This window comes from Mus caroli, unplaced genomic scaffold (genome assembly GCF_978045245.1).
Source record: "Mus caroli unplaced genomic scaffold, Mus_caroli_1 scaffold_1, whole genome shotgun sequence".
Lineage (NCBI taxonomy): Eukaryota > Metazoa > Chordata > Mammalia > Rodentia > Muridae > Mus > Mus caroli.
In genome coordinates, this window is record NW_028227256.1 from 86,460,944 (window position 1) to 86,482,881 (window position 21,938).

The 21,938-nt window shown below is 48.8% G+C and overlaps 1 protein-coding gene across 2 annotated transcripts in view; it reads right to left on the reverse strand.

Moving 5' to 3' along the window:
- The window catches only part of Asb18 (ankyrin repeat and SOCS box containing 18), a 63,375-nt gene that overhangs the window by 5,280 nt on the left and 36,157 nt on the right, over positions 1–21,938 (reverse strand). For both annotated transcript variants that reach the window (XM_021174914.2, XM_021174906.3), the window contains one exon: positions 11,981–12,488. In XM_021174914.2, coding sequence (XP_021030573.1) covers positions 11,981–12,488 — 508 coding nt within the window. The remainder of the gene's footprint in view (positions 1–11,980; positions 12,489–21,938) is intronic.

Here is a 21,938-nt window from a genome sequence, read left to right on the forward strand (position 1 = left end):
CACAGGCACAGGCACAGGTGTGTTGGAGGTACTTGAGTGGAGGAATGGCAGGATTAATTCTTTTTAGAGGTGAGTGTTGAGAGGAGCATAGAAGGCAGAGAGAGCGTTTTTTCCATGTCTCCAGGGAGAGGTGGCTGTCAGTACTCCACACTCAGGATGGCCGATGGAGGTGGGGAAGAAAGTGTCTTCTGCATGTTTTCTCATCCTCTTGTGCTTCTTTCTTACTCTCCTCTCTCCTGGGCTCTTTTCTCATCTCCATGTTTTTTTCTTTCTTTCAGAGATGGATGTTTCTCTGTTCATTCTTGTTCCCATCTCGGTTGTCTCTCACCCACTTTCTGGGCTTTCCATACCATCCCCATACCACTGCTCTCTGGGCTACTTGAGTCTCACTCTCTTGGACTCTGGGCTTGAATATCCAATTGTTTCCTTCTAGTCTGGGTGCATTGAGCTCAGCTCCCTGGTACACCCACTACTACCTGCTGTCCTGGCTTTCTCCATCTTAGCTGATGGCACACCCAGCTTTCTAACTCTCGGGCAAGAAGCCTTGGGGCTGTCTCTCATTCTCTATCTTCCGTGTGGAAAAGCCTTCACAGTTCTGCCTTCAAGGTCCACGCTGAATCTGAGCACTTCCTTAGTCCCATGGTGTCCCTCATGTGGGTCACTGTGTCAGCATTCCAACTTGTCCTCCTTGTCTAGTCTCTTCATCACAGCAGTGTGTGTGTGTGTGTGTGTTTGTGTGTGTGTGAGGATCTCATGAAACAGTCAGTGGCGCCATTGCTCTGCAGTCATCATCAATGGCCAAAGTCACAAAGGTGTCCCTCAGAGCCCCTGCCAGTCTCCTGCCCTCATCATCCCGACCACCTTCATCTACCTTGGTCCCCTGTTACTACTCTACATGGAGCCGAGGCTGCACAAGTTTTGGGTAACTGACTGCTCATTAAGATTATTTGTCCCCAGATCTCTGTGCAGCTGATTTCCTCATTGCCTTCAAGTTTTGGTTCAAAGGCCACCAACGTTAACCTCCCCCCCACCCCGGAACTCACTGCTACATTCCATTCTGCTTTTCTCCATAAAAACTGTCAGGATATAAACGAAGCATTGTGTCAACCCTAATAACAATGAAATAAAGCTGGAAGTTCTGAAGGAAGGGGATGCAGAGCTACGTGCTGGCCCGAGATTAGTGGGCATAGCCGCATGCAGAAGACACTGACTGATACAGGGACATTTCCCAGTACCTGTTTGTCCAGCTTCAGCCAGCGCCATGTTTGTTATTAACTCTGAGGCAAAGGGGTATCATTTAAAAAGATCGCATGGAATTCTCTTAATTGAAGATATCTGCATTCATTAATTGTGTATGTATGTGGGTGTAAGTGTGCCAGTGCTGTGGGTAGAGGCTGGAAGACATCCAGCTCGAAGTTAGTTTTCTCCTTCTACTTTTAGTGTCTCTCAGGGTTTGAACTTGGGTCACCAGGCTTGTTGGCAAGAGCTTTGCTGAGACCTCAGGCTGGACCACATAATTTTCCTAATTTCCCCCTTCTGTTTTGAGAGAGGATCTTGCTGGCTACCCTAGGCTGATATCCAACTTGCAATCCTGTGCCTCAATTTCCCACGTGTAGGATTACAGGCATGGACCACTGTGCCTCACTTCCTTTTTGCTTTTGAAAACCTCTGTACCTTACGGGCTTTGCACTCCCTCTCCCTCGTAGTTCACTGTGTGTGTGTGTGTGTGTGTGTGTGTGTGTGTGTGTACCCTCTCCCTCATAGTTCACTGTGTGTGTGCTTTCTCTGTAGTGCTAAGCCATCTCCTGAGACACAACACTATCTAAGGAAATGCTCCGTGGTTGTTGTTCAGATTAGCGGCTCCTTGCCTTGGCCTTATTAAACTCATGGCTAACAATGTCTTGCTTCTCTGTTTAACTGCAGGATCTCTGAGGGAGGGGGTATGGCGCTCTCTCATCTGCTCACTCATTTATCCAAAGTACATAGCATCTCACTGGCAGCTGACAGGTGCTCATATGCATCTGCTGAATAAATAATAGAATAGGAATACTTTTTTTTGTTCTTAATAAAAAAGGATCAAAGGATACATTTTCTGAGCTGTTCATATCTGAAAATACTTTTCTTTTGGCATCCAATGGAAGCTACCTTGCCTTGGTCTAATAGTCTTATTGTCCAAACATTTCTTTTAAAATGTGTTGAGGGCTTCTGCAGCTTCGTGAGCAGAGGGTCTCTTTCTCTCTGTGTCTGCTGTATGTGTGTGTTCCTTCACCCCTGAAAAAATGTTTTTCAACTGAAAAAATATGCTGATGAAGTCTGAGGATGTAGCTCAGTTTGGTAGAGGGCTCACCTAGCATCCAAGGGGTACAAGTTCTAACTCACAGTACCGTATAAAACTCTGGCGTGGTGGCACAGTCCTGCTGCCATCTCAGAAGTGTGCCACCACACCAGAGGTCATTCTTAACTATGTTGCAAATTTGAGGCCATCCTTGGCTACATGAGACCTTGTCTCAAAAAATTGCCTAGAGGATATTTCATTGTCTTTTGTTGGTATTGTAGCCAAGAAATCTGAATCTAGCCTGTCTTTTATACCTGTAGAAATAATCTGTTTTCTGATTGGAGAGCTATTAAGATTTTTTTCCCCCATGTATTTTAAGAACAGTTGCGCTAGAATGCCTCAGGTATGTTTTCTGTCCTTTACTTGTCAAGAACACTCATTTAACCTTGAATTAAAAGTTAAGACTCTTAATGCAACGAGCTTTCTTCTATTAACTCTCTGGATGTGGCTCCTGAGCCTCTTCTAGGTTCATCTTGAACAATGTCACTATCTATTGCAGCTGTTGTCAATATGTGGGTTGCAACCCCTCGGGAGGGCCACATATCAGATATTTACATTATGATTCATAACAGTAGCAAAATTACAGCTATGTTGTAGCAACAAAATTTTATGGCTGGAGGTCATTACAACCTGAGGAACTGTATTAAAGGGTAGGAGCGTTAGGAAGGTTGAGAACCGCTGACCTATTGGCTGACTCTACAGTCTGCCTTCCTGCCTGATACTTTCCCTTGGTCTCCTTCTGCTTTGTGTACCTCAGGGGTTGAACTGATCAAGGTGTTTTTTTTTTTTTTTTTTGTTTTTTTTTGTTTTTTTTTTTTTGTTTTTCGAGACAGGGTTTCTCTGTGTAGCCCTGGCTGTCCTGGAACTCACTCTGAAGACCAGGCTGGCCTCGAACTCAGAAATCCTCCTGCCTCTGCCTCCCAAGTGCTGGGATTAAAGGCGTGCGCCACCACGCCCGGCTCTGATCAAGGTTTTATTAGAGTCCAGAGACCATAACGATTCCCAGGAGCCTGATACTAAGTCAAGCCAGGTCCTGCCTGGCAGAGGCTGTGAACTGGGTGGGGTCTGGGATCAGAAAAGCCATTGCTGAGTCAGGAGAGGATGTGGGTGGTATGGATTGGGTGAGCAAGAGGGGAGGAAGCATGTCTTCTTTCCTCTCCATCCTTAAATTATCTGCAGAGCCCTCAGGCATAGACCAGCTGATATGGGGGCCTCTCTCCTGCCATGCAGGATACAGACCAGAACCAGGAGGAACAGGGAGGGGACCTGAAGATTCACAGGCAGCATGAACAGCACCCTGACTTTAGTCTGTGCCCACTGCCTACTTCTCGTCAGATCCTTCTGTCGACTGCCCTTAGCCTGTTCTGTCTTCACAGATGGTAGAAGCCATCTTCGCTCAGCTCTTGGCCTTTCTTCCAGATTATCTGCTGAGATACACATTTCTTCTCCACTCTTCAGATGCTGTTCTTTCTTTCTTTCTTTCTTTCTTTCTTTCTTTCTTTCTTTCTTTCTTTCTTTCTTTCTTTCTTTCTTTCTTTCTTTCTTTCTTTCTTTCCTTTCTCTCTCTCTCTCTCTCTCTCTCTCTCTCTCTCTCTCTCTCTCTCTCTCTCTCTCTCTCTCCCTCCCCCCTCCCTCCCTCCCTCCCTCCCTCCTTTCTTTTTTTCTGCTGTCCTTATTCTTGGGTGTGTGGTTCATGTACTTGAGTACACAGGTGCCCACGCCTGTGCTTGTGCACACAGTAGCCAACATAGCATGTTCGGTGTCTTCCTCTGTTAAATTCTGAGATATTGCCTTGAGATGTGGTTATCTCATTAAACTTGAAACTTGCAGTGTGGTTTGGCTAGCCAGAGAGGTCTTGAGATCTGCCTTGCCCCTGATGCCCAGCCCACAAATGCTGGGATTCCAGGCATGCATATGGTCCTATCTGGGTATTTTTATGTAGGTTCTGAGGCCCTCTTGACTGCCGAGCAAGTGGTCCCTGGCTCCTCTATTCTCTTTTTTACTAAAGATGAACCTGGTGTAAGTCTGTAAACACTTGGGGAAATCTTGGTTCTGCTTTGTCATCGGAGTGGAGGGTGGCTTATAGGACACATGTCCATCCCCTGAGGCCTCTTCCCGTCCCCCCTGTTCTTGGAGAGTCCCCAGGCTGCTCTGTACCTAAGTTCCCCATGTACTTTGCTCCATATCCCAGTTGCACCCCAGCTCCCTACCTGCTCTTCCTGGTGAGGTCTGCTTGACTATAGAAACACCACGGGGGCGGAGAGGGGACACTCAGCAAGAGGCCATCATGCTGGCCCTGCCCCAGGTTGCCCTTTTTTCCCCTTTCCTGTCTTCTCTTGCTTCTGTCTCCAAAGACATCTTTCATTAGACAGGAACCACTTCTCCTAGGCCAGGTGACTATTCCGTTCACTTTGTGCATGCTCGCATCTTCAGGCACTCGCCTGTGGAGGTCTGTAGACAACCTGAGATAGGTTTGTGTTTTCTTTCTCTCTTGCTGCCACGTTGTTCTTGGGGATTGAACTCAGGTTGTCAGGGCTGTTGGCAAGCACCTTTATCCACTGAACCATCTCTTGTGCCACACATTGCCTCGAAGAATCTTTGGTCCATTTCTTGCATTGTAAGACTTTCTGGTCCGTTTCTGCCAGTCTGTGACCATCACCGAGTCAAGCTTCAGCAGGTTTCAGAAAAGGGGACAGACCAGACTGAGCTGCAGCTAAGGGCTCTGCAGCTAAGGTCCAGGAGCACCTTCAGACCTCCTCTAGCCAGGCGGGCTGTTAGCATTCTATCTAAGCTCCACCCCACAATTACCTGGCAACAGCCAGGTATGCTCCGCCCCACAGTTACCTGGCAACAGCCAGGTAGGCCTGGCCCACTATAAAAGGGGCTGCTTGCCCCCTCCTCTCGTTCTTGCCTCTTGCCCTCTTGCTCGCCCTCTCCCCATTCCCTTCCCCTCTTTCTCCACGTGGCCATGGCCAGCCTCTACATTCTCTACTCTCTCCTTTCTGCCTTTCTCTGCCTCTACTAATCCTCTTGACTCCCCTCCCCATGCCCTGAATAAACTCTATTCTATACTATACCTTCTCGTGGCTGGTCCCCCAGGGAGAAGGGATGCCTTGGCATGGGCCCGCTGAGACAGCCCCTTCCCCGCACCTCGCCACACCCCCACACAACATATGCTTATACTTCTTTATCTTTTTATAAACACATCGCGTGCCCCTATCCAAGGTGCTCTTTACTTGTTGATGTTTCTGGTGTCCCCAGTTCCAGTCTTGGGCCATCACCCCTCATTCATTCACTCTCTTCTCCGCTAGGGAAAAGCCAGCTCCCAGTCCCAGTCTTTTGCTTCTCAGATGGGCTCTGGTAATTTCTGTTTTCTGAAGCCATGCTACCCTCTCCCCCTCAACCCCAGACATGTTCCTTCTCTGAAAAAACAAAAAACAAAAAAAAAAAAACCAAAAAAACAAAAAAAAAAAAACCACCAAAAATCCCAAAGAAAACCAAAACCAAAACCAAAACAACAACAAAAAAAACCACAACAACAACAAAAAACACACGTTAAATGCCTCTCAGGGAGTGCATGCTACACAGACCTCCCCCATCCAGGGTAGAAAAGAGCTGCCCTCCCCTAGAGCCAAGCACCACCCCTTCCCCCAACCCCTCCCCCACCGGGGGTCATAGACTGTGACAAAGTCTTATTGCCTGTCTCCAGGAATTCATTTTCTGTCTCTCCCTCTGTTCCACCTCTCTGGGGCTCCCCGCCCCTCCCCAGCCCCTCAGCACCGTGTGCCCCTCATGTTTGCCAGGCAGCTGGCTGCCTTCATTATTTTTACGCCAACACAGTTTAAAAATCTCCGCTGCCTCCTTGCTGTCTGCGGAGAGGCGGCTGCCACATTACTCTGACACGTTGATGTCATTAGTGTCCAAGCGCACGCTCTTCAGCTAATGAGGCGGCAGAAAGAAAATTAAGGGGAAAAAATCACACAGGCACATTGCTTTATATGTAGATGGAGAAATAAAAGAAGGGTAGGAAAACAGAGGCAAGCTTCCTGATGGCTCCCGTCCCTCCTCCCCTGGAGACAAGGCTGCGCAGCGGGCAGCTAGGGAAACCGGGCCTGCCGTTCTTTGACCACCGTTCTACAGTCTCCTGCCCAAATCTGGTGAAACCAGTCAGTGGCTGAAGTCAGCTTACTTAATTTTGCAATAAGGTACAAAAAAAAAAAAAAAGAAATCAGAGGCTCTGTTTCCAGGAGTGTCATTGTTCAGGGGTGAACCAAGACCTGGAATCTGCAGAAGTTTCTGGAATCTTCCGTTCTCCCCCCTCACCCCCCACCTTTGCATTTCCAGCTCTGTCTTCGTCTTCCCCATCTGAATTTTCACAGAGGCTGATGGCTCCTCTCTGCTCTCTCCTCCGTTTTCTTCTTTACACTCAAGCCGATTCATTTCAGCACATAGGTTTTGTTTAGGTAACTCATTCACTTTAAAACGATGAACTGTCTCTCTCTTGTCCATAGGCAAAGGCTCAGGCCCTTCACAAGGAGCTGGCTGGCCCACCCAGCTGTTTCAGCATGGGATGTAGATTGGGGGGTGGGTGTGAATTGCTATTTCTTCTTCAGTCCTGTGGTCATTTTTCTGGAAGGCACACATTCCACACTTGCTCTGTCCTAGGGCCGATGCTATGCTCGCTATCCATAATACTCTCTCCCCTAGGCTTTGGCCCTCAGATCTGAGCTTGCTCTTTGCATGCTTGGGGTCTCTGATACCCCAATGTGATGGTTCATTTTGATTGTCAACTTGACAGGATCTAGAATCATCTTGGACACAAATCTCAGGACCGGTCTGTGAAGGCATTTCTACATCTTGTTAAATGAAATGGGAAGATCCATCCTAAATGTGGGCGGTTCCTCCTCCCCTCTGCCCTTCCCCCACCCTTGGGCCTGGGCTGACCATGATGGAGAGCTATAAACACCAACTCTTTTCTGCTTCTTGACTGTAGGTGCAGTGTGACCAGCTGCACTGCACTCCTGATGCTATGAAGTCACCACCATGATACTCCAGACCCACAAATTGTGAGATGAAATAAACTTTCTTAAGCTGTTTCTCTCAGCTTCTTTACCACAGCAGATAAAAATAAAGAAATAATATGCACAGCCAACCGAGGCCAAGACACAACTTGACCCTTACAAAGCCTGGTGCTTCTGTGACATGGCCCACTGGGTATGATTGTCTAACGCCCAAGTCAGGCTGCTGGGGAGGGCAGAACCCTTGTGTTCTCCCATCCCCAGTGGAATTTCAGCTAGGACTCCTCAGCTTGTTGATTTTTAAATTTATTTTTATTATTTTTAATCATGTGTGCATGCATGGAGTGTGTGTGCATATGTATGTTGTATGCAATGAGGGCAGGTGTCTGAGGAGATCGGGGTGTTGGATACCCTGTAGTCCTAGAGTTCACAAGTGGTTGTGAATGGTCTGATGTGGATGCTGCAATCCTCTTCAAGAGCAGTATGTGTTTCTAACCTTCAAGCCATCTCTCCAGCCCCTTAGCATGGTTGATAAACAAGTCCAAGGGTGAGCACACGAGGGGCAGGCGTTGTGCGTAGGCTGTGTGCAGCCAATGAGCAGTTAGGGAAGCTCATGACTGCCTAGTCTTTGTGTTACTGCTAGGTCCAAGGCTTAGTAACTCATGGTCCTTGCAGGTGGCTGCCCCCTGCCCCCGGGGGTCAGCACATTTTGTCTCCATTATTATAGGGCTGGTTCAGAAAAAAACATGACACAGGGAGAGACAGAATGCAAAGGCTCTAAAGAGGCTCGGTGACATCAGGGGACAAACACAGCTGACCACTTGATCCGGTGTCATTTTAAGTGTCTCTTAAACTAACACAGAGAAGAAGGGAGAGAAGGAAAGGACTTGAGCCAAAGGCTGTGGGGTAGGAAGGACAGACCATGTTCCTCCTAGAGGTGACTGGGCTTAAAAGCCCTCCTAGGCTCTTCATGGTCCCAACATTCTCTTTTGGGGTGAACCAGAAATGTGCTCTTGAAAGAGGTAGACAATGGAAAATGGGCCTTATTTCAGCGTCAGGACTTTGAGGAGTAATTCAGTAAAGCCTTCAATCCCAAATCACAGCTGGGCCTGCGTTCTTGGGTCTCCTCGCTGTCCTGGGAGTCCATCGGTCCAGACTTGTCTGTATCCTTTCTAGGACTGAAGCCTGGTTATCAGCCTCTACCTGCACCTGCTCTGGGCCTATACCCCGACCTCTGCTGTGAACAAGGGATCAGCAGGGCAGAAGGGCCAGGACACAGTGGCTCCAAAGCTTGGCTCTCCTTGGTTGTCACAGCAGCGCAGTGAGCACGGGGCAGAGGATGCTCCCTGTCTGCCTGATGCCATGACGTTGCCTTTGTCTGGGCACAGGGAATTGTGATTTATGTCACACGCTCTCTGCAAAACCTTTTGCCTCAGTAATTCTGCGCTCCACGGGTGTCTCTTTACATCTATTTAAAGTATGGCTGTTGCTCACGGGGGCCCGCATGCTCTGTAGCATTCCGGGTGGCTTGGTGCTTGCCTGCCATGGTGCCTGTGTCTTGCCCATGGAACATATTTGCCTCCACTTTGCGAATACTTGCCGTGTACCCCATGGGGCTGCTGAGCCCAGTTAGGTGATTAGACTCTTTCAAGTGAAACTGACAGGGAGCATCGGTGGGGTACGCTGCCTCTCCGTCTCCATGGTTTTGTCTGCTTATCCCAGGGCAGGGCTAGCCCCTCAGGGTGCGTCTAGCTTGGATTCAGTGTGGATGAATGCATCTCATTTGCAGGCTGTTCAGGAAAAGGGGTCACTTTTAGAATCAGAAATGCCTGTGCAAAGGGATCAGGACCTCAGGTCTAGAGGCTGATGCATCACACACCTGTGCCCTGGAGTCACCGAAGTCCCTTGTAATTGTGCGGCCATCCTTGATCCTAAGGCCTGCATGGATCTGTGCTGTGATTTTTAGTATAAAGATTTCCCAAGTAATTCTTCAGTTTCTTACACATGGGTCACACCTCATGTGGCTGGCATGGCATCTGGCCATGTCCCAGACAGAAGCCCTGAAGCCCTGGAAGGGAGCATGGAGCCATGGGCTGCCTCTGTAGGTCAAGGAAGGGTGCTTGCTGCCCCTAGAAGCTGTACCCCAGGGATCAGGCTGCCAGGGGGAGAAACTGTGACTCAAAGTCCAACACCTTAATGGGCGTCCCTTAAAATGAAATGGCATCAAGGTTAACATAGGACTGTTTTTAGTCACTATCGAGGTATGGTACGTGTGTGTATGTGTGTGTGTGATTATGCACTTGTCACAGTGTGTATGAGGAGGTCAGGTGACAACTTGCGAGAGTCAGTTCTCTCTTACCCTGTGACTCTACTGGTCTCCAGGTTTAGCATCAAGCCACGTTCTCTACTGCTCCATCCTACCACCATTCTACCTTTAATAGAAACCATTGACAGTCGCTTCCTGTTTGCAGCCCGTCATGTGAGATCACTCTGTTCTTTATTCTTTGTGTGGTTCCAAACGGTAATGAGTATCTGGGCTTAGTGAAGTCAGGCTGTGATCTGAAGGGCTGTCAGTGTGAGTGCCCGTGTCCCAGGACGTTGAACCAAAATGTTGTGATGGATGTGACTTCCTTCCGTGAAGTCTTTTGGGTTTTGGGAATGTTACTTGTGTGTGTGTGTGTGTGCAAGTGTGTGCGCGTGCAGATGTGTGAATACAATGTGTGTCTGGAAATCAGAGTACCTACTAGCGTGACTAGCTTCACCTTTCTTTCACCTTGTCTGAGGCAGGCTTCTTTTGTTTGCCACTTTGGTACATACACCAGGCTAGCTGGTCCTGGAGATTATTTATTTATTTACTTACATGAATGGGTCTGGGTGTGTGCACATGTGCATTGGGAAGCTGGAACTCAGCCTTGGGAGTCATTTCTTAGGAGTTGCCCACCTTATTTTTGAGATAAGGTCTTTTACAAGAACGTGGGTGTGGAGGTGATAGCTAATTTTCATTGTCAACTTGACCACCCCGAGAATCATACAAACTCCAAGCTTCTGGGTGTGCCTGTGAGAGGTTTTCTTAAGCACATGACCTGAAGCAAGAATATCCACCCTGAATCTGGGCCACACCTTCTGGTGTCAGCCCACATAAAAGGACACAGAAGAGGGAACCTTGGTTTCTGTATGCTTGCCCTCACTCCCACTGGCCAAGTCATCTATTCCGTTGCTGAGGCTGGTATTAAATCCAACCTCTTCAGGATTCCAACTGAAGTCTTGAAGACTTGCAACCTTCAGGAATCCTCCAGGACTCCAGAAAGAACCATCGTTGGACCACAGCCTCTCAACCATCTAACAAATCTCTCTCTCTCTCCATATATATACATATATAATACATTATATATGTATATATAAATAATGCAGGATATGTACATATATGCATATATTAGTATATATTTATATAGTATATTATATGCATACATAGATGTATATACATACATATATATGTGTGTATATACACACACACACACACACATGTTGGTTCTCAACCTGTGGGTCACAACCCCTTTGACGAACCCTTTCCAAAGGGTCACAAATCAGATATCCTCCATATCAGATATTTACATTATTATTCATAACAGCAAAACTACAACTATGAGTTTTATGGTTGGGGGTCACCACAGCCTGAGGAACTGTGCTAAAGGATCATAGAGCCAGGAGGGTGGAGAACCACGGCTTTAGCGAGCCCTGACTAATACATGGGCCTGGATGACCAGGCTAGGCTGTCTGGTCGGCCTGTCTCTGCCTCTTCAGTGCTGGGACTGAAGGCACGAGCCACTAAAGCTGCGCGTTTATAAGGATGCCAGGGATTTAAACCAGGGCATTTCTAGTGCTTTGCTGAAAGCGTTTACTGGCCGAGCCATCTCCTTAGCCCCTTGACGTCCTTTAACTTTTCTCCCCCATGATTTCATTATGGCGGATTCCTACATCTACATCATTGTACTTCGTCCACGTCTGCCTAGGGATTTTATTGTGGTTGCATTGTTTGTCCTTTTCCTTCATGAGTCTTTTATATGAATAACGACCTCACAGATGGAGAAAGTGACAAGGTGAGTCCAGCAGAGTTTGCAAAGGCACAGCCAGGGCAAGGGGTGGGGGTCTCAACCCTGGGGTGACCAGAATAGGGCACCTCAGGTGAATTGCACAGCAGGGGCGAGGGGTTTGTGAAGGTGTAGAGTGCTCTCATTAACAAGGCGCTGAGCAGGTTGAGTGCCTTCACTGCAGATCAAACGCCAGCTGTGACAAGAGACTCATTTTCATCTTTCTGAAAATTACACCAAAAGACGAGCTGCTGAAATACTCGGAGCTGGCGCTGTCATCGATGGCGCCACCGAAGCAAGAGTTCCCTGGGAGACTACTTCGAAAGGTGACACTTTGGAATATTTATCAACAGTATAGCCTCTTCATTTTTCTTTTGGCTAACCACAAGGAGAATTCTAAGTCCTCGATCCTCAAAGTAGGGTCCCAAGACCCGCAGTCTCCACCTTCAGACCCTCCCACGGCTGCCTGGGTCATCTCACTTTGTGAGCCTTGGCAGGTCAGGCTTCTGTATAGCCAAGCTACCTCAGCGTCCCCTTACCTTGGGAAAGGCATCAGGCCACACGGAGCGGGATCCGTGATTTAGTAGCGCCTGGACCGTGCGCTGCGGCGCTGTCGGGGGCGCGCACGTGGCCATCTGCAGCGCGCGCGCCAGCGGGGACGCGCCACCATAGTCGAGCGCGCACGCGTCGGCGCCGTGCCGCAGCAGGAGCGTGCACAGGCCGGGGCGCGCGTGGCCGCAGGCCTTGTGCAGCGGGCTGCGCTCGTCCTCGTCACGCGCGTCTGTCGCCGCGCCGCCGCGCAGAAGGAGCGCGCACAGGCGCAGGCAGCGCGCGTGCTCGTCGGGGCTCCGCGCTGCCGCTCCGCACGCTGCGCTAAGGGCCGTTTCGCCGCGGCCGTTCCTCGCGTCCACGCGCGCGCCGAGGCCCAGGTAGAGTTGCGCGTGCTCGTCCAGGCCGCGCTGGGCCGCCACGTGCAGCGGTGTGTCTCGGCCAGGGCCACCCTCCAGCTGGACTGTCGCGCCGTGCTCCAGCAGCTCCTGAGCGCACCTGCGGGGAGGCCAAATCGATCACCAGGGCACTGGACCAGCTGCTACCCGCCACCCGCCACCCACGGTGCAACCGGCGGGTGAGCTCCAGCCAAAGCCAGAACTTTGGAGCTCCAGGGCCAAGGCCACCCACTGAGGAGCGATCTCATCACGAAATGAATAGGAACATTTCATAAGCACTTAGTCTTAGGATGAAAATGGCAATTGCGTGGTGCTATTGGGGAAGGTAATGTCCACATGACAGTGTTCAGTGCTCTGGTCACTCGGACTTTATCTGGACTTGGTCAAACTTGGAGGTTAAAGTCTAGAGAGAATCTCTTAGATCTTTCCTGGAAAGGACTGGAAAGGAAGGTGCAAGGCAAACCTTATATTGCCCCAGTTTGGGGCTGGGGTGGGGCTTCAACCTTGCCTCAAGGACACTGACTCTCTCAGACAAGCACCAGAGTCTTTTTCATTGGAAGACACGGAAGCACACCCAGGCCTACATATGGGGCTATGTCTCTGTTCCGACCCTTTCCTCCTTAACCAAACTGTACGCTATGGCTGTGCCTGTTCCCAGTCAGTCTTGTGTCCCATGGGAGATGGCATCTCCCCAAACCCCATCTTCTCCCAGGAGGATAGAGTCTGCTGCTTCTAGGCTCACCAACTGGATTCAAGACTGCCTTTGACTCCAGACACCTCGCATCTCCCAGGAGAGCAGCTTCCTTAGCGGTTCTCCTGTCGCCTGAGAGCACTCCAGACATCTCACCTTTCCTGGTGACTGTTGGACCCTGTTGGATCTGGCAGCCCAGCCCCCTGGCAGGAAGCCAACCCAAGGGGGGGGGTAGACACAGACCCTCCCTCTTCCAGTGCTCCCAGCTTGTTTCCTGGGGGCTCTGATCCAGACCCCTACCCTCTCTCTGGATAGTACTGTCTTTATACACTCCTGCAGCCTGCCTTACCAGCGCTCAGGTTAACTTCTCCGCCCCAGTGAGCCCTGAGGACTTGGGTCCTTGGTTCCTTGACTTTCTCCTTCCTTTTTGACTTCTCTTCCTCAGACAGTGCTGTGGTAACTGCCCTGTCCTCACTTTCCTATTTAGGAGAGGATGGCCATCCCCATCTTTGGTTACCTGTTCCTCTCCACTTGGCCGCTCTGAACTCTGCTGGCGGAGGAGGACCCTCTCCGGAGCCTGGCTGTGATCTCAGCTGACCCACCTGGATCATGACACAGCTCCGCATCTGCACCCCTTCATCCCTCCCATCCTTCTAGCCTTTTCCCTTCATTGTTACCCACACCCAGTGACCTTGGTTAGTGCCCTCTTTAGATATTCCAGCACTCTGACTGACTATCATGGCTCACCAGCATCTGTTGGCCCCCACCCCTTTCCGTCCACTCTGGAGTTTACCAAGAGTGTTTTTTTTCTTGCTGTCTCCAATAGGAGCACCCGTTCCAGTGGCTGCCAGGGCAGGAACATTTGCTCCCTTTGTTTCCCCTATGTCTGCCCCTTCCAGTCATCTTGGCATCCTCAGGAGAGGCTCTATTGCTGCCCTTTATCTTTATCCTCTTCCTTCCTTCCCCACTGTGACTGACTAGCCTGGCCAGTGACAGTCACTTGGACACCCTCTTCTCATCATTCCCACTGTCATTGCCTTTTGCCCCCCCCCCCATCCTAAAATGTTCTGGTCTCCTAATTTGTCAGTTTACCAAGCTTCATGCAACCCAGAAAGGATCTCTGTGGTGTGGTGAGTTGGTGGATCCACGCCTGTTAGGGCCCCGCCCTTTTCCCCCGGGACACCGGTGTCACCTAGTCCAGTTTCACTGGGTATCAACAGCGTCCCTTGCCAAAGCTCCTCCTGCTGGGTTTCAGTTCTCTCTGTTCAAGGATAGACCCTAGATCATCCCACAGTTGTGTGCCCTCACGCCTGCGTATGTACTTTCCCCAGGGACTCACTGGCATGGCCACCAACTTCCTATCTTCCTTTCCTCTTCCTCTGGGACGCCTTCCCCACAGCACCAGGCTGAAGGGTTGTATTGCCTGTTGCTTTGTGTGTACACGATCAAGCAGGACACTCACCTCAAACCTGTATCACTGCATTTCCAAAGAATGCTGGCATCTTTGTCTCTCATCTTAAAACTGTTGGTTTCTTGAGTGTGAAAAAAAATGTGTCTGACTGTCGGGTGTAGTGCTGCGCCTAGCTCATTATCTGTATTCCCTAAAAGCCTGTTGAACAAATGCCTCTCGCTAACGACCATCTTTCAGCTCTCTCCTGCATTGCTGCTGTTTGCCCTATTATTTACTTAACTGGGGCTCTGATCCAGCTCATCCATCGAGGGTTTGGGGACTGACAACCGCTGCCTGAAATGCATTTCTATTTCTTCCTAGGGACTCTCAGTATTTTTAATTCTCCCTTTGTGTTTCTCTTGCCTCCACATCAGCAGTATCATGAGAAGTGGTCTGTCTTGGGTGAAAGATCTTTACAAACAACTACAGCGTGATGTGAAGCATCCTTTGGGAAGAAGGTACCCAGCCAAGAAAGGATGCAAATTTTACAATCAGAGCTATTTGCTTTGCTTCCTGCCTGGATCTCTAGGAGGAATTTTGAACAGTGCAGTGGGAGGTTAGAAATCAAGGGCTCTGCTCATTTTGTCACCAAGCCTTGCAAACATTATAAACATTTTCTTCAATTTTTTTTAAGGCAGCACAGCCTCAAAGGAAGCCTCTTGGAAGAGCCCTTGGTCCGATGGGCTAATGTCAGCTGCTGTTTGCTGTATAGGGGACAAGATGGGGACACTGGCTCTCAGTCTGGATGGTGGCAAATGTCCAGCCTTTCTGTTTTAATGAAGAGCTTTCATAGGCTAACCCTTGGTACTTTCTAATGCTGGGCAGTGGATGAAGATGCAGAATCACAGGCTGGAGAGAAAAACCACAGGGCAAATTGATGGGGGCACGTCTCTCTCTGCCCAGGTCAGGCAGTCATTAAAAATGAAGGCGTGGTAGTCTAGGCAATGACACACAGAGATCTGTCCCATGGATGCATGGAACCATCCGTTTACAAAATGAAAACAGTACTGCTTTAAAAAGCCACCAGTTAAGAATATATTTGAGGAGAGCCTGGGCAAAGTGGGGTTACCCAAGTTACACCCAGCACAGTAGGGCACTGTGCTCACGAGGGGCTTTGATTTCTTCTCACTCACTTATATTTTCAAAATTGCTAAGACAGGATGGAGTAACAGTTTGGTATAAGAACAGCCGACGCCATTAACCACAGAACCAACCCCCACCAGCCACAGCAACAGCTGGATCGTAAGAATGACCCTTCTTTCCAAGCTTCCAGAACACTTTCAAAGTTTCCCTGGAGGCCTCTGATAGAAGCAGGGGTCTGGGAAAGGCAAATACAACAGACGGTAATTGTGAGCAGTCGAGGAGACTAGAGGACTGTGGAGGATGGTAGAGAAACAAATGAAGCCCTTTCTGTATTCTACCCCAGGACTAAACGGTGTCTTAATCAACCTAGCGTTTCCACTCCACATCTGGGGTTGTGGTGTTTTCTGTGGAAACTACCCAGCTGGAGAGATGGCTCAGTGGTCAAGAGTGCTGGCTGCAATTCTGGAAGACCTGGGTTTAATTGCATCTACATGGCAGCTCAAAACATCTGTAACTCCAGTTCTGGGGGAATCTGATGCTCTCTTCTGTCCTCCTCAGGTACCAGGTACAAACATCATACATAGACAAAACACCCACATGCATAAAGTAAAAGCCAACGGAAAAATGTCCCCCACAGGTTCCTGTATTTGACCACTGGTCCCTGGTTGGTGGGGTTGTTTGGGGGACATTGTGAGAGTTTTAGGAGGTGGATGGAGCCTTGTTGGAGGAAGAATGACACTGGAGGTGTCACCCCACTTTCCCTCTATCACTTATATTTTGAGACAGGGTCTCACTAAAGGGGGATCTCGCCCATTGTCTGGGTTGTCTGTCCAGTGAGCTGTGGGGATCTACTCATTTCTGAGGTAGAGCCTCACACTGAGGTTACAGGCACATGACACTATATCTGACTTTTATATGGGTGATGGTGGTCCTAACTTAGGCCCTGGTGCTTGGGGGGGACATTTCTCCCACTGATCTATCTCTCCTGAACACTAAGCTTTTAAAACATAATTAATTGATGGATTTCATGCCTGATACTGCTCAAGGTGGCCAAGAACCCGAGACTTTTAAATTTCTTTATTTTTATTTTTTATTGGTTATTTTATTTATTTACATTTCAAATGTTATCCCCCTTTCTGGTTTCTCCTCTGCAACCACCCCATCCTCCTTCCCCTAAGAACCTGAGACTTGGACCTTGGGGAAAACCAAATACTATTATTATTCTACTAAAGAAATATAGCAACAAGTGACTCCTAATGACATTCTCTTATGCCAATAAGAGGATGATGGCTCAGCCATCATCAGAGACGCTTCCTCCTGCAGCAGATGGGAGCAGATACAGAGAGCAGAGTTGGACAATGTGCAGAGAGTGAGAGACCTTGGAGCACAGAGTCCTGAATAGGATGCCTCTAGTAAGCCTCTCCCCTCAGGCCTCAGGGAGCTTTTCTAAAGAGGAGGCAGAAAGACTGTTGAGTCTGTTGGGATAGAAGACACCAAGGAAACAGTGCCTTCCATATTCAACAGGACTGACAACCCGTGAACTCGAGACTGTGACAGCGGGCACAGAGACTGCACAGGTCCAAGCCAGATGGGGTCCCAACACTGAGAACTGGTCATGAGCATTCATCTCTAGGCAAGGAGCCATCTCAAACTGATAGCTTCATGCAAAGGAAAACTTAGTTTTCTACAATGGAGCCTTCCTGGGCATAGAAGCTACGCTTAAGGATAGGCTCTACCTTCAGCAGCAGGTGGCCAACTCAAAATGAATGCAACAGTGTTTTGGGAGATTTTTTCACTTTACTGGTCCTCTGTTTATATGCTACAGTTTCTGATTTTGTGTGTTTAAATAATTATTTATTTTATGCTTATAAGTACATTGTAGCTGTATTCAGACATACCAGACAGAAGAGGGCATCTGATGGTTGTAAGCCACCATGTGGTTGCTGGGAATTGAACTCAGGACCTCTGGAAGAGCAGTCAGTGCTCTTAATTGCTGTGCCATCTCTCCAGTCCCCCTGATTTTGTGTTTTTATGGGTTTTCTCTGTGGGCATGTGTCTCTGCCTGTGTGTGCTTCTCATGCTTTTTATTTTCTTTATTTTTTCTTTTCTGTTTGTTTTTATTCTATTCTTGTTTGTTTGTTGAGAGAGAGAGAGAGAGTGAGAGCGCATGGATTTGGGTCAGGAGGTGTGGAGAGGATCTGGGAGGAGATAGGGAAGGGGAAACCATGATCAGAACATATTGTGTGATTAAAAAACTTATTTTCAATAAAAAATTAATTGATGAATTAATTCATTCAAAAACACATGCTCTTTGGAGACATGCTGCAATGTGTTTCTTGGTACAGGACATTGTAGGAGTCCTGGGCATGGGGAAGGGTAGCCTGCCCTGTGGGCTCTAGCTGTGGGACAGGCACAGGGGCTGATTCTCAGTCCTCATCAACCCTCTGAGGTGGACTCATTCTCCCTGGGATGTGGCGCCCAGTCAGCTGCCCGGTGTGAGCAGTGGTCCAAAGCACAGGCACAGGGGACAAGATAGTCAATGCAGGATGCTTGAGTGTGAATGTCAGTCACCATGGATACAGAGATTCCACAATGCCTGTCCACAATGCCTGACAAGCAGCGGGATAACGGGGGTGGGTGGTGGGTGGGGGGGTGGGTGGGGGGTAGGGGTGGGGGTGGGAGGGAAGAGTTACCAAGACTAAATTCATGATAAAAATGTCACCTTTTGCTGGAGATAAGGGCAGACAGACATTGCTTTGGAGTACTTTGGCAGTAATACTGTTTATGGGCAACTCCTTCTGGATGCCCCTTGAGTCCTTGGACGTTACTCGCATTCCTGCCGTTTAGCACAATTGCCACAAGGCCTCCCTGGACATGCAGAAGTGGCTTCATGATAACCACCGTGTCCAGGAGGGTGGTGGGTCTTAGGAGCTGGTCAAATGGGATCCTAGTTATGGCTGTGGCCCCTTCTTGAAGTGGGTGAGCACTGTAAAAACTGGGCTGCGGGCAGAGCCCTGGGGGAAGAGTAGCCGAAGCTTAAGCACTGCCTGGAAGCTGTGTGTGTTCCAGCCTCGGGGAGAGATCCCAAGGAGGACGGGAGAGGGAAATGTAGCCATGCGGTAGAGAAAGGGTCCTTCCCATTGGCTGATTCCTGAGCCAGCCTGGCGTGAAGGACCGGAAGCCACACCCCCGAGATCAATAGAAGAGCAGTTTCACCTTTTTTTTCTCTGCCCAGGGTCCTCTCTGGAAACTTACCACCTCACCCTGTTCACTTTCCTCTCCGTCCCGTCCTCTGGGGATGCACAGAGGTTCACAGTAGAAAAGGCTGAGGTCAGTGGACAGAGCCTTCAGGGCAGAGGAAGCAACAACAACCTTCGTCTCTCTCGGAGCAATGGCTACTGTTTCATTTTTTTCCCTGTATTGGATGATTGCAGTGGATGGTGATATTTGGGGCCAACTGTCCCCTAGATTGTACACGGACCCCGGTACCTTGGCAAATGGAGACATAATTGAATGAAAAACAATTTGGTTCTTCATTTTACTGCATGTACTGGCTGGTTTTGTGTGTCAAATTGACACAGATTGCTGAAGTTATCACAGAGAAAGGAGCTTCAGTTGAGGAAATGCCTCCATGAGATACAGCTGTGGGCATTTTCTCAATTAGTGATGGGGGGTTGGGCATTGTGGGTAGCACCATCCCTGGGCTGGTAGTCCTGGGTTCTATAAGAGAGCAGGTTGAGCAAGCCAGGGGAAGCAAGCCAGTAAGGAGCATCCCTCCATGGCTTCTGCATCAGCTCCTGCTTCCTGACCTGCTTGAGTTCCAATCCTGACTTCCTTTGATGATGAACAACAACATGGAAGTGTAAGCTGAATAAACCCTTTTCTCCACCACTTGCTTCTTGGTGCTAATGTTTAGTGCAGTAATAGAAACCCTGACTAAGACACTGCACGTGGGCCACCAGGTATTATCTGACCGCCTAGAAACCTCTCTAGTGTCCTTTCTTCCAAAAAAGAGAAACAGCATCTCTCCCTCTCCCCTCTCCCCCCTCTCTCCCCTCTCCTGCTCCTCCCCTGATCCTAGTACTCTGGATAAAGAGGAGAGCCAAAGGCATCAGAGTGAGAGGAGAGAAAAGTGGCAGGGTGGAGAGCTGATATCGAAACAAGACTGAACACTTTTTTTTTTTTTTTTTGGTTTTTCGAGGCAGGGTTTCTCTGTGTAGCCTTGGCTGTCCTGGAACTCACTCTGTAGACCAGGCTGGCCTCGAACTCAGAAATCCGCCTGCCTCTGCCTCCCGAGTGCTGGGATTAAAGGCGTGCGCCACCACGCCCGGCTCGACTGAACACTTTTGAAGTAAACTCACGCAGGGAAACACATAGGTCCTAAGGTTGCACCTGAGTGGACTTTGACAAAAGAATGCACTCAAATAATCAGTCGGTCTACGCCAAACACACCATCTCCAAGCTCCCAAGGACCACTCAGCCATCCCTGCTGCTGATCTGATTTCTCTCAATGTCTACTTTTATCTTTCTGAGGTTCTGTCATGGTTTTGCACCTGTATTTGCACCCACGTCGCTTTGTGTACAAAGTAAACAGCTCTTATTTTTGCTATGGGGTCATAATCAATTGCACAGGCAGCCCATATTTTAAATACAGCCTTCTGTTAGTGTTCACATGTGTTGGGTGTCTCGGCTCTCTGATTATTCTAAAGAGAACTGCTGTGATCATTTGTGTAAATATCTTCCTGCAGATATGTGTCCTCATTTTCCTTAGCTAGAGCCCTAGAAGTGGATAATGGGTGGTTCCATATTTAATGTTATAAGAAAATGGCAGTTTTCTAAAGAAATTGTAGTGTTTCACACAACAGCCAGGGTTTTGTTTGTTTTGAATTATAATCAGCATGAAATGGAAACTATTCCATTGCAGTTTTAAGTTGCATTTCCTTGGCAACCAGGATGCTTTATGAAGCCTCTCCCTGGGCTTTGGTCTAGAGGGACGAGCTTTGATTTGCTCTGGTTTCTAGGTAATAAGACGCTACGCGGTAAGTTGACTGCTTAGTTTTGCCAACTTGACACAAACTAGAGAGAATAATCAGGGAAGGAAGATTCTCAACTGAGAAAACCCTCCATCAGTTTGGCTTGTAGGCAAGCCTATGGGAGCATTTTCTTGTTCAATGATTGACGTGGGAGGGCCCACTCCGCTGTGGGCGGGGCCAATCTGGGCTAGTCCTCGGTTGTATCAGAAAGCTATGAGAGAAAACCAATGAGCAGTGTTCCTCCGTAGTCTCTGCTTTAGTTCCTGCCTTGAGTTCCTGCCCCGATTCCTTCAGCGATGGACTGTGATCTTTAAGCTAAGTAAACCTATCCCTCCTCAAATTGGTTTTGGTCAGCATTTTATTGCAGCAACAGAAAACAAACAAGCCGGTCAGTGGTGGCCTACACCTTTAATCCCAGCACTCGGGAGACAGAGGCAGGTCGATCTTCTCTAAGTTCAAGCCAGTTTGGTCTACAGAGTAAGTTCTAGAACAACCAGGATTACACGGAGAACCCTTGCCTCGGAAAAACAAAACAAAACAAAACAAAACACCCAAAACCAAAAACAACAAAAAACAAAAACAAAACCAACCAACCAAATAAACAACAACAAACCCCCCAAGCAGAAACCAAAAATCCCAAACCTCCAAACCACCGCCAACAAAAACCTAACAACTACAAAAAACCAACAAAACAAAACAAACAAATATAGGGAGAAGCAGAAAACTGAGGACCCCTGCTGGTGGCGCCCTTAGGGCAGCTCAGGCTGAGCCTGGGGTGCAACAGGATTGGATATTAATGATGGCGCCGAGTGGAATTACTTTGGGACACAGGCAGGATTTGGAGAGGTGACCTTTCAGCGCTGCCTGCACACGCTTGTCTGTCTTTGGGTCCTGGCTCTGCCAGTGTCCCTGGTGTCACCACCATGGCACAGCATTGGCCCCTCTGTGCATCAGTTTCCTAATCTTTAGACTGGGCATGGTCGTGTTGTCAGGGCCACGAGGGCGAGTACTCAGGAACGACAGAGATCTCCAAACAAATCACCGAGTGGGGTACCTTGAGCCCACTTTTTGGAATATTACTAAGATGCCTTACATTCATGTTGACTGAGACTTACTTCCTGTCTAGTTGATGGGCACAGGGGCGGGCTGCTTACTGCCCACTGGGATTCTGTACGGGTGCCCACAAACTGGGTAAGGCCCCTGCCGCTCGGTAGAGGCTTTTGGTGTTGGGTTAGGAGTCTGACCCTGATAAAGTCCTGAGCAGAAAAGCTTTGCTTGCTTGTTATTAAGCTT